The 12,383-nt window shown below is 43.5% G+C and overlaps 1 protein-coding gene across 1 annotated transcript in view; it reads left to right on the top strand.

The window, feature by feature from the left end:
• KCNK9 (potassium two pore domain channel subfamily K member 9) overlaps positions 1-11,882 on the top strand; it is an 85,768-nt gene extending 73,886 nt beyond the window's left edge. Inside the window, exon 2 of the mRNA XM_071738703.1 lies at positions 10,535-11,882. Within this exon, the coding sequence (XP_071594804.1) occupies positions 10,535-11,376 (842 nt within the window). The 3' untranslated portion in view covers positions 11,377-11,882. The remainder of the gene's footprint in view (positions 1-10,534) is intronic.
• The last annotated feature ends 501 nt before the right edge of the window (positions 11,883-12,383 follow it).

Genomic DNA, 12,383 nt, shown 5'->3' with positions numbered 1-12,383 from the left:
CAGGCTCCAGAAAACCTGATAGTTTGGTGCTTACTACAAAGTTCCCAAGATGTATGAGCCTAGAGAGTTACAGTCAACCTGCTTGTCCTTGGACTATGGAGGGATATTTTTCTTGATGTTACAAGAACCCAGCTTGTTGGGTGGCCTGTCTTGCTTCACCCCTGTGATGCACACACTCTCCTGGGGTTGTGCCTGCTGCTGATTTCTTCAGAAAGGTGCCCAAGCTCAGCTGCAGTCCAGGGAACTGTCAACTCCCACCCAGCTGGAAATCCAGAGCAAGAATTACTGATGATCTGGGGAGGAGTTGGTCTATGGTATACCAGAAACATGGCCCAAATTGCTGCTCTTTTCAATGCATCCTCACAGAGCTGGAAAGGAATCTCTCCCCTTTTCTCAGCCTCTTTTCTGGAGAAGAGGACGTCACAGAGATGAGCAGAGATAATGTTGTCATGTCTGGACAAAATTATCTGGCAGTTTTCCTGGAAGGGGGATGATACACCAGGTGGTAACTACCTCAGGTGTTCTGTCATCTTATTTTTAGGCAGTGATTGTAGGCATCTCTTATTTAAGCAGCAATAGTAGAGCCTGCCTAAGTTCAACACAAGGTGGTTTGAGACAATCAGGTGTTCTGTGTCATATAGATGAGCAGGAAGACTGTCAGTGATTTCATGTGTCTACTTGAAAATTTCCATTTTCCCTCATTTAATTTTTTAATCAAATTCTCTGTAGTCTAAATTTTACACAGAAAAAATGGAAAAGGTTCATATGCCAAAGGAAAAAAAGAGCAAATACAATCATAGAACTCTCAAATACTTCATTTTTTAAAGCAATATTTTCCAAATTTTGTATTTTGCTGGAAAAGAGTAGTTCCTTGGCAGCAGCAGTAGGCAAGCCTGTTTTTCCTATGAACTCCAAAACATCTCCCAGTCCTCTTGAACCCTGATCTGCATCCTCATCCTCAGAGGCAGAGAGGGATTTCATCACAGGCTGCCTTATTAGCTGATGAGTCCATCCTATTCCTGCAGTTCTCTCCCATGTCCCTACATCTCCCTCCACCTTGCAAGCCCCCCAGTTCCTGTTTCTTTCCTGTAATTGGCCAGAGAAAGAGCTGATCACATTGCTGCTGAGTCTGCACTCTATGTGTGTTGGTTTTTTGGCCCTTTTATGTATTTTCACAGATTGGCCAGATGGCAGGCCCAGCAGAACAGATTACTATCAAGTTCACATTACAGCTTCTTCTAAGTGGTGGAAATTGGTGAGCAGCTTCAAAGCTACTGGGGAGGAAAGACAGATGGGCAGAGAAACAGATATAGGTGGCTCATCCTTGTCAGGAAATGAGAATAAAAAGCAAAACTATTCAGAAAAGAAGAGTTTCTTATGGCTTGGTTTAAATTTGTGAACCCATTCCTTCATGCAGTAACACAGTGGGTATCTGAGAGGACCAAATCATACAATCATAGAATCCTTTTTGTTGGAAAAGCCCTTTAAGATCATCAAGTCCAACTATTATTCTAACACTGCCAAGTCCACCACTAAACCATGTCCCTCAGCACCACATCTACATGTCTCTGCAATACCTCCAGGGATGGTGTCTCCACCACTCCTCTGGGCAGCTGTTCCAGTGCCTGACAATCCTTTCTCCTAAATGTTGAGGCCAAATCTCTGCTTCCCCCTTAGGCAGGAGAATATATCTCAAAAGCAGGGAGCTGTGTCCCATTGGGATATAAGTTCAGGAGGAATATAGGACCTTTTCCGGGGGAATCAGAGAAGCTCCCAGGTCTCTTCAGCTCTGGGAAGGTGGAAACTGCCTGGGTTCATATATCTGATGGGTGCCTTCACTACTCTGCCCAATGAACTGAACTGATTTATCCAGTAGCACAGAAAAAAGACCATTCTTTTACATCTGTGTACATGCTGGTGGTGGAGTCCAGGCAGGAGGCAGGAGGAAAGACCAATATAAGCAATCTCAGAAACTTTGAAACAGTTCTCCCACATGTTGCATGGAAAGGTCTTTACTGAGGGCTTTACTGGGGCTGGGATTTGCCTCAGTCCTCTAAGAATCAAATGAAGTCTCCTTAAGTAGTTCAGCCTCTTAAGGGGAACGTCTTGACCATATTGCATGTGATCTCCAGATGAAACCAGCCTAACCTGAAGTCTTAAGTCTTGCCCTGATTCAGAAGTGAGGGTGGTAGTGCATGGATGTATTTCACAAAGTTTATGCCTTTGGACCACTGTTATTTAAATTTGTGTCAGAAACATGTTTTCTTTCCAAGGTGGACCCACAGGAGGACTGCCCAGAAGGCTGTAACAGCTGATGGCCTCTGTTCTTGCTTTACCATGGCTGTAAGAGTTTGGGTTTGTGTTCTTCAGCAGTTGCCCAACCATACTGGATGTAGCAGTTCTCCTATAGTCGTGTCCTCCGATGGGACATGGTTCAGCAACCTCTGGTAATGCTCAGGGGAGGGAATTGATGCCAACAGGAAGTTTGGGCAACACAAAGAATTCACCCTGCTGGTAGTCACAGTAACCTGGTGTGGTTGGAAGAGAAGCTATGGAAAGAAAATATTATCAGTAGTGTCCCAGAGCAGGAGGTTCAGGTTTCACAAGGCAGGGGGTACTGTGTGCTGGCTGCAGACCAGACCAATGGAGGGAGTGAGGAAATGTGGTGGAGGTATGAGTGGCACTGGGTTGGCTCAGCAGTAATTTTCAGTCTTATAAGTTATTTAGGATGTGACCCTCAGCTCTACTGCTGGGCTGTCATACACTGAGTTTGCTGACAGGGAGTGGACTCAGTGTGCCTGGTGAGCTTACAGAATCACCATGCCTGGGGTCATTTCTGAGGCCAGGGCAGTTTTCTGTCTTGACTCAAGATGCACATGGGTCAGGGCTGGCCTCCCACCTGTGAGAAGATTTGGCTTCACAGAGAGAAGTAAGTTCTTCCCCTCCTCATTTCCTCGATGGACACTGCCTATCTCTATATTCCTGCCTCCCTGGTCAGAGCCACTTCTGAAGCTGTTTTCCCTGAACATTTTAAAAGCTGGATTCTAAGCCCAAGAAGAGATCTCTGTGTTCATGGTGGGGAAAATAAAGTGAGGAAAGCCTCCTGCACCCCTGTTGTTCAGGTTTTCTGCAGGTCTTGATACAATACAAAGCAATGAGTATAAAGTTCCAAGGTGGCATGGCCTTACCTCTGCCAGAGTCAGGGTGTGGAAGCAGTCATAACCCAACTAAGGTGAGAGGCTGTGCCAATCTTGTGGAGGGATTTCAGATTTGAGGTTACACCTGAGGGTTGGCATGTCCTTCTTTTTTTCACACTGTCCTTGTTGTCACAACTTAGGATAATCTCAGCCCTCACCACTGTGTGTTCCTGTGCCATGCTCTGAGCTGACATTGGAGACCATCTCTTAACCATGAAAGGGGACGACGTCTTTGAGGATAGAAAGGGAATCTGTGCAAAGTAAGAGAAACCATTCAGTCAGTGTGTACTGCAGTGAGATCAAATAACGAGGGAATGAACTAAAAAGGGAGTGCTGGAGATGTCTGGGGAGAAAGGCAGCAGGATTCATGGAGAACCCAGACACCTGGGAGAGAGAAGAGGCAGCGGTCAGTGATGCTCATGTCCCAGGAGGCACAGCAGCAACCATGTTGTGCTCTTGGTTTCCTTACAGGGGAATGCTTTTGTCCTGGTAAATGAGTTACTACCAGTTAGATGAAGTATCTCCCTGATCCCTACTGAAAACTCTTTCATCTGCATGGCAAAGGTCACGTTGTTTCTTCTCTTTGATGGAAGCTTGAGCAGAAGATCCAGCGCAGTGCCTGTGCCTGCCTTCTTTGTGGCAGTTCCTCTGACGTCAATGAACCTCTGAAGTGAAGTGTGTGACATCAGGAAGATGTTTTAATCTGAATTATGCTTGCTCATCTGAGGAACAGGTGCTGTTATCTTCTTTTCATTATCTCATGGCCCGGGCTGCCGCCAGCATGAGTAAGAGAGGTTTGAGTCACAGGATGGAGTAGTTAATTTCTTTCCAGAAGTTGTCTGATGCAACCAGGCCTAAATGTCCATCACAGGGATGATGAATGGGAGGGGAGAAACCTACTCCTGAGAGAAACAAAGAGTCCCTCATGAATAACACAGTTGTTTCAAAATTCAAGACATCTTAAACCTCTTGTATGTTGAATGTGAATGAGGCTTTGCCACTGTAGCTCCACACTGGCCTGGACGCAACCTATAAATAACTTTCCAGTGCCACATTTAATTTTTATTTTTAACACTGACCATATCTTTGACCTGGTACCAATGCACATCTAGAGAAAAATCTCTCCTGGTATCTGACAGAGCCCAAACACCCTTTGCTTCATGACACACATGCTCCACCTCTTCCACTTAAGTAGAGCAGGACCTGTGTAAGACATGAGAAGGCCATCAGACATGGCATGGAGAATGCCAATAACAACTAAACACAGATACTGCTTTAGAGTGGTCCTTAGAGCACCTTCCAGTACCTAAAGGGGATACAAGAAAGCTGGGGATGGACTTTTTATAAAGTTATGGAGTGATAGGCTGAAGGGGAGTGGTTTCAAGCTGAAAGAGGGGAGATGCAGAGTAGATATTAGGAAGAAATTCTTCACTATGAGGGTGCTGAAGTGCTAGCACAGGTTTCCCAGGGGAGCTGTGGATGTCTCCTCCCTGGAAGCATTCAAGGACAGATAGGAGCAACCTGGTCTAGTGGGAGGTGTTGGTACAGGATGATCTTTAAGGTCCCTTCCAACCCAAACCATTCTATGATTCTAAAGCCACAATGGGAACTGTGCTAATGAGTTAAGAATATGTACAATCATGGGCTGGTGGAATCCATCCCTTGCTCCAGTTTAGTTTGCTACAGTAGATACTGCCTTGCAGTATGGGAAATGGTCACTATGTAGATGCAAAACATTGATTCAGGGGTTTTTCCCACAATGTGTGTTTTGTTTTGGGGTTTTTTTGTTATGGATTTACTTATTCTGGGCAGTCTGCATCACTGTTATAGAATGAAATTGTTCATTGAGACACTTTCTGTCCTAGAAGAAAAATGTTATTCAAGAGAATTTGTGTTGGAGGATAAGACAGACTTTATGGGACTGTCTGAACCCTGCAGCTGAGTGTGGTACAAAGATCACTGATGTAGATCAAAGCAAGCTGGTCTGTCCACGTGAGGCCATATGGTGCCAAAGATACTTGCTTGGGGCCTGAGTGCAGGCACAGCATTTTTGTTGATAACATGTCCATAAAATCACGAGCAACACAAAGAAGGGGAACAGGGAATGATTGTTCCTGGTCTTTTCCATAGAGGAAGTGAGGACATCAGATGACAGTAATGAGAGAAAAGTAAAGAAGTGATGGTGATTTTTTTTAAAGAGCCCATGGACCTTCTTGCCAGAGGATGCTGCAGTTGCTAAAAGTTTATGTGCCTTCAAGGGATAATGCCCAAGCTTATGGAGAAAAAACCTATTATGTGCTACTAAAGCCAGTGAAACCACATCTGGCTTCAGAAATTCCTGATGAAGGGATGAAGCTGATTACATAAAAACTTGGGGAAAATGTCACATATAAATATATTCATTTCTACACTCTTCCCCAGCCATCTGCTTGTGGTCAGTTAGATTTGGGGTAGCTGTACACTGTGTTCAACTGCACACTATGGTGGGCCTGTGGGTCAGCACAATGTCCCTTCAGAAGCAAGAAAAAGCTTTTTGAGTTGTCCTCCCAAATGGTCCTCACATAGATTGCCATGAGGAGTTTATCTCTGTGTCTCATCTCAAAGGCACCATGGAAAAATAAGCTTTGAAAGAGGCTGAGTGGGTTTTCCTCAGACTTCCATAGCTACACACTGGCAAACAAGTAAATAGTAGTCCCTTTTTTTTTTTCTGGAGCTACATATAGATGCACATGGTCTTTGAGAGTTTTTCCCTGAAGAATGAACAAGGCCTGGAAAAATCCAAGGCAGGGAAGACTTCAACAGAGAACTTATTTGGCATCAGCCCTTATGGTCTGACCCTTTGCCTCCCTTGCCTCCACCTCCCTGCAATTCTGCTTGGTGTCTGTAACCCAGCCCTTCCAGGAGGAGGTGGCTTTTGTGATGCATTGGAGGAGATCAGAATGTTGTGCAGGACAGTGTTGAATACTTTGCACAGGTACAGGTAGCCAGGTAGAAAATTTTGCTAATTAGAAAAGTTTTTTACTTATACAATATCATCCTGTTTGCCAACTAACTATACTTGCTGGGAAGAAGATACTTCTTGATGGTGAGAGAACATGAATTTTGTAAATAATTCCTATTTCTCAGTGTCTGCGAAAGAAACATCATCTTTCACTCACCTAAAGCTATAACATGGATATGCTTAATACTTTTAAAAAGTCCAGAATTGGAGCAACACTCAGAGACATGACATTTCTTCATGCCAAACTGTTTTTGGTGCCAGTCCAGATGAGCTCTGTCTTGAAAGTTAAGCATCTGGGAAGTATTATCAAAGAGAGAGAGTGTAGTAATCAAGGTGAAAATTATTTAGACTGCCCTTGATCACTCGAAATGTATCTCACTGAATGTCAGACAAACCTTCCTGCTGTGGTCATACTGGTGTATTGAGGGACCTCAACAAACTGGTTAGGATACTGGAGTAGTGTAGGTAGCATAGGTATGGTCCAGAGTGAAGCTTCTATATCCTTCCCACTGATATGTCAGCCCCATGGCTTGTCAAGGGATACATTTGCTATAGCTAATTTTAAGATCTTCTGTTTTATCTTTCTTCCTCACCTTAGAAGAGAGAAAAATGTCCATGGCTTACATAACTTTTCATTCCTTTGTTTATTCCTCTATTCCTCTTTATGTCTTGTGTTCCTTATGGTTCACATGGATTCATCTCTTTATACTCTGGCAAAGGGCAGTGACTTTCAGGCTAGGCTGGGTTTTGGTAGCTGAAGTCTTCTACCAAGGCACTTGCTTCTGCTTCTGCCTTTACTTGACACAAGTAAGACCCAACTAATTGGAGCCTCAGCTCCGTGGAAGGCTGTTTCCTGGCATTAATGATCTCTGTGCCCCTCTTCCTCTGGCTATTGCTGACCTTCTCATATTTCCCAGAGGCAGTCTCTGAAGTTAGGAAGACAGTGGTTTGTTTTAAAGTTGAGATTTACTGAATTTCAGAGAACATTCAGGGCTGGAATTTTCTTTTCATGCATTGCTCTGGGTATTGCTGGATATTTTCTGTAATGCTAAAGTAATGGGAGAGTTAAAATCTTTCCTTGGTGTATTTTGAAACCCCTCATTTCAGAGTGCTGAAGGCAATGGCTAAGGTGCCTAGTCTTTAAAGCCATGTTGTACTGCAGAAAGACATTATTCTGATCCCCTATACAGGAATCTATTTTTAAAGTCTTATTCCAGCTTTATGAATAAAATTCCTTTTTTTACCCCATGGAAAAATGTGTAAAGTGCAGTTAAAGACATTTATCTGATATTGTGGAAAGTGGGTATGACATGGGACAGAACGGAATTAGAATTTCTGGATATTCTGTCTACTGATGTGAACTGCAGAAAAATTACAGCCTGCCAATGCCTGTGCTTTCCTGCCTGTAAAAAACAGAGGTAGGAATATATTCCTGTCTTATGGGAGAGCTGTGAGCCCCAAATTAACTACAGAGTCTGTGACAAATCTTAGGAACTCAGTTGTGATATAGTGTGTAAGCATATAACAGTAATGTTTTTTAATCTCCCTAAACCATCTCTGTGGATATCTTTAGTGAGAGGGATATAGTGATATCAAAAGAAATCTTTTTTCACCCCAACCATTTTCTTTAGAACCCAAAGTGAAAGCTGTTTCCACCAACTGCCATTTCTGCAACCATCTGGAAAATCAGATTTTCTGAAGCTTCCCTTCTCTTTATCAGCTGTAACTAAAACTATAAAATGGAAAGATGTCCCTGGTTTAATTAACACCCCAGCAGTTCAAAAGCTGATCTTAGTAATGAGAGGCAATTACAGCCTTTATTGAGGGACAGTCAGGTGGAACAAACCCAGCATCAATCTACTGAAGACACTTCCCATTCCAGGTAATTTGGAAATGGCTTTTTATGATTAACAGGCTACCTGGCCCAGTACCTCAGGAGGATCTCTTTGTTTTGTAACCTGAAAAGAACTTTCTATTTTGAGTTATGTGCTTCTTTTGTAAACTGGTTTTTGCATCCCATCCATCTGCCAACAATTAGCAACTGAGCCTAGGAAATACCTGTTGCTTTTTGGAAGGCATTATTGCTGGTTTTCTCATTTTATTTTGCTGCCTGCTGTTGTTTTTCATTTTGAAGGTTGCCTTGTATTCATATTTTTTTTCTAGTAAAGCTGCATACTCTGGTGCATACGTGTCCTGAGGGCTATGCAGAGTTCTGGTCTCTGCACCTCAAAATGATTTGGTACAGCTAGAGAGGGTCCAGAGAAGGACACTGAAATGATCAAAGGAATGTGATTTCTGTTATGGGACCTAAAAAGGTTGTGGCTCCAGTTCAGACAGGAGAGACAACTGAGGGCAGAGGTAAAGACAAGTTTAGCTGAAGTCCCAGAATCACAGAATGTCAGGGGTTGGAAGGGACCTTGAGAGATCATTGAGTCCAACCCCCCTGCCAGGGCAGGGTCACCTAAAGTAAGGAGATGTCAGAAGGGGGAAGTCATGCAGGTGATGGGCAAGCTAGACATAGAACTTTAATACTAGAGCTAAAGGGCTTTAGCTGAAACAAGGAGATCTGCTTGAAATTGCAAATTACCTTTTTACACAGCACATAATGAACTTCTGGAATCTGTTGCCACAGGAGGTTGAGGTGGTGAAGAGTGTCAGCAGGTTAAAAAAAAAATTAATGCAGAGCAGCAGGTCCTTCACCTGAGTCTAAATGTGATGGGCAAGGCTGAGGCAGTACAACAGGAATGGTCTGCAGAGAATGCTTGTGCTCTTCTGGTCTACCTGAGAACCATCTTAGGTGCTGTCTGGCTTCCAGCTTCTGATCTTCTGTAAGAGTGTGGGTCTGCTGTATGCCCTGTGCTTCATCTGCCAGCCCTCTGTGGATATCCTGGTATCTCAGGGGTCTCAGATGATGCTAGATGCCTCTTTCTGGAAAGCTGATTTAAACCCTCTGTGTCCAAACAGTGCAGACATCTACAGAGGAGGTAGTCAGGGAAGGTGGAACTCTTCTCATGATTAAGATGTCTGCATTCAGGTGTCTGCATGTCTACCTGTACCTAAAATCTTCTGTAGTCAGCAGATGTCAAGTCAGTCTGATGAGGACCTAATGGGTAGAGGCAGTGGAACAGTCATCACTACTGTCATTAACCCCACCATAAGGTAGACTTGGGATGGTCAGCTGAGTAATTCACTACTGGCTGCTTTCATTAGATCTTTGTTGACATTATAATGGGAGGTTGGACACCTAGCACACATGCAGATGCTATAAGTTAGGTATATTAATCTTTAACTGTGTTTTGTCCCGAGATCTGTGTTATGACTGTAGGGAAATAGGTGTCTCTTGAGAACAACTAAACTCCACTTGGGAAGTGCATATTTCAATTCATTGACTTGAGGTGAGTCTAGATAGTGGCACCCATGTGGTCAGTGCACACCCATAACCCCATCCCATTTTGGAGACTTCAGTACTATCACTTAGACTCATAGCTGTAAAAAATGCAAGTAGTTTGATGTGAAAAATTGAAATTATAATTTCAAAACAAACACCTTACACACACTATGGTTTGATTTTGAGTAAAGGTTTAGCCATGATAGTATTGTCTGTGAACTATTCTGTGAAACATACCACATCCTCTGACTTTGATTAGTTTAATACCCTGGCAAAATTGCCTTTGCCAGACTAGCTGTACAATCTGTAAAAACTATGAAAGAAGCTGGTAAATTGTTTAGCCTTCAATAATTAAAGATAGAGCAAGACTTAAGCCCTTAAATCCCTGTGGTGTTCCAGCAGTTAGTGTCTTTCAGAGGGTGTCTAAGAGAAAGGTTTGTTCAGAAAGAAAGTATTTGGAAAGGAATTTTTTTAGCTGGTGCATCTGTCAATGTTAACTCTATATTGCTAGGAGACAGAATCTGGATGCCCTCAGAGTTCTCTGGTTTTAGAACAGGGCAACACAAGCTCCTCTGAAAAATACTGTGGACAAGTCAATGTATCCCCCGAGCCTCCACTATTGCATGTGATACAGGAGGGATGTGAAATTTTCTTAGTGAATGGATGTGATAATCACGTTGAGGAGTCTTTGCTGTTGTTTGAGGTAGGATGGATTGCCAGTTTTTTCCAACTTTCCCAATCCTGTGCATACGCTTGGTTCATCTGTGTCTTACTTCAGTTGTAGGACTTGGACAAGGAGATAGGAAGACTGTGTGACTGCAGTGTTCCTGTAACCTCGGGTCAGGCTGCAGCATCAGAATCTGTGTGATTCACGTGGCTTGCATGGAGGGGGAGCTGTGGTCATCACCTGCCTTGCTGACTTTCCTGTTTTTTCATTCCCCTTCCCAGGTTATGGACACGCTGCCCCAGGGACGGATGCAGGGAAGGCCTTCTGCATGTTCTATGCAGTCCTAGGAATCCCACTGACACTCGTCATGTTCCAGAGCTTGGGCGAGCGCATGAACACCTTTGTCAAGTACCTCTTGAAACGCATCAAAAAGTGCTGTGGGATGAGGAGCACCGAGGTCTCCATGGAAAACATGGTCACCGTGGGTTTCTTCTCCTGCATGGGAACACTCTGCATTGGAGCAGCAGCCTTTTCCCAGTATGAAGAATGGAGCTTCTTCCATGCTTACTATTACTGCTTCATAACATTGACTACGATAGGGTTTGGAGACTACGTGGCCCTGCAGACCAAAGGGGCCCTTCAAAAGAAGCCTCTCTACGTGGCTTTTAGCTTTATGTACATTCTAGTGGGGTTGACAGTCATTGGGGCATTTCTAAATCTGGTTGTTCTCAGGTTCTTAACCATGAACAGCGAGGACGAGAGGCGGGATGCTGAGGAAAGGGCATCCCTGGCAGGGAACCGCAACAGCATGATTATCCACATCCAAGAGGACTCCCAGCACGGTCGGCCACGGTACAAGGCCGAAGTAACAGACCTTCAGTCAGTTTGTTCCTGCATGTGTTACAGGTCCCACGAGTACACCAGCCGGGTGGTGTCCCACCAAAATTCCTTCAGCTCGAAGCTGAACCCCCAGTACTTTCACTCCATCTCTTACAAGATAGAGGAGATCTCGCCAAGCACATTGAAAAACAGCCTTTTCCCATCTCCCGTCAGCTCCATCTCACCTGGGTTGCACAGCTTTACAGATAACCACAGGCTGATGAGAAGGCGAAAGTCCATTTAAAGGGATTTGTCTTCTTTTGCTTTCCTCGTTTTCCCCCCAGTACTTCTCCGTGGGGTTTGGGTTTTTTGGTTTTTTTGGGTTTTTTTTCTTTCCTTCCTTGAGTGAGACGGAGCGAGGCCAAAGGGAGCAGAGAAAGTCAGCCCTCCTCTGAGACTCAGCTCTCGAGCATGACGCATGGATTCTTGCCGTTCCAGCAAAGTATGCCTTACATTACCCCCTCGGTGGATGTCAGAGGATTCGAGGTGACGTGAAGTGGGTACCAAATCCAAAGTTGCACACACAGCTGGGAGCCTTCATGTGCCACTGGCACTCCTGACCTAATAAACTCTTTTTCCTCACGGGCGTGCGTGCTTGGGTGTGTGTTGGGTGTGAGAGGCTGCCTGCGAGTGTGCCGTTCCTCAACTAGTGCCATGTGACAAAAATTACAGCATCAGGTATTATTTTATTTTATTTTTGGTTTTTTTCCCTCGAAGCAATTGTGTTCCAGCCTGCTTTTAACTTTTTGATCGCTTCCAAAAAAAAGGGATGGGGGGTTGGGGGAGGGGGAAGAGGGGAGCCAGTTTCTTTTTTTTGCCAAGACGAGCATGCGCCATAAGCAGTCAATATACCAGGTGTACCATGGTGAATTTTTTAATGCTAGATTTTAGATTGTATTAACATTACAAAAAAAAAAAAAAAAAAAAAAAAAAAAAAAGGAAAAAACATAATAAAAAGGCAGGAAAAGATGGATCATTTTAGCTTGCCAGTTCAAAATTTAAAAAATAAAATCAAGCATGCACTTTGTAAAACTGGTATGCGTAATAAAAACACAAGAAAAACTAACAATGGAATCAGTAATCAAAAGCAAATAATCCTATTGATTTAACCATTTTTACTTTTATCATTTTCAATGTTCCAGCAATTTGAAAGTGGAATTTTAAGAGAAATTGGGAAAATTGTTGGAACAAAAGAGTGTATTTTGTTACTTTAATTTTATTTATAAAATTATTATTATTATTATTATTATT

This window comes from Heliangelus exortis, chromosome 2 (assembly GCF_036169615.1).
Source record: "Heliangelus exortis chromosome 2, bHelExo1.hap1, whole genome shotgun sequence".
NCBI classification, from domain to species: domain Eukaryota; kingdom Metazoa; phylum Chordata; class Aves; order Apodiformes; family Trochilidae; genus Heliangelus; species Heliangelus exortis.
The sequence above is the reverse complement of the archived record's forward strand: the minus strand, read 5'-3'. Positions and strand labels throughout refer to the sequence as shown.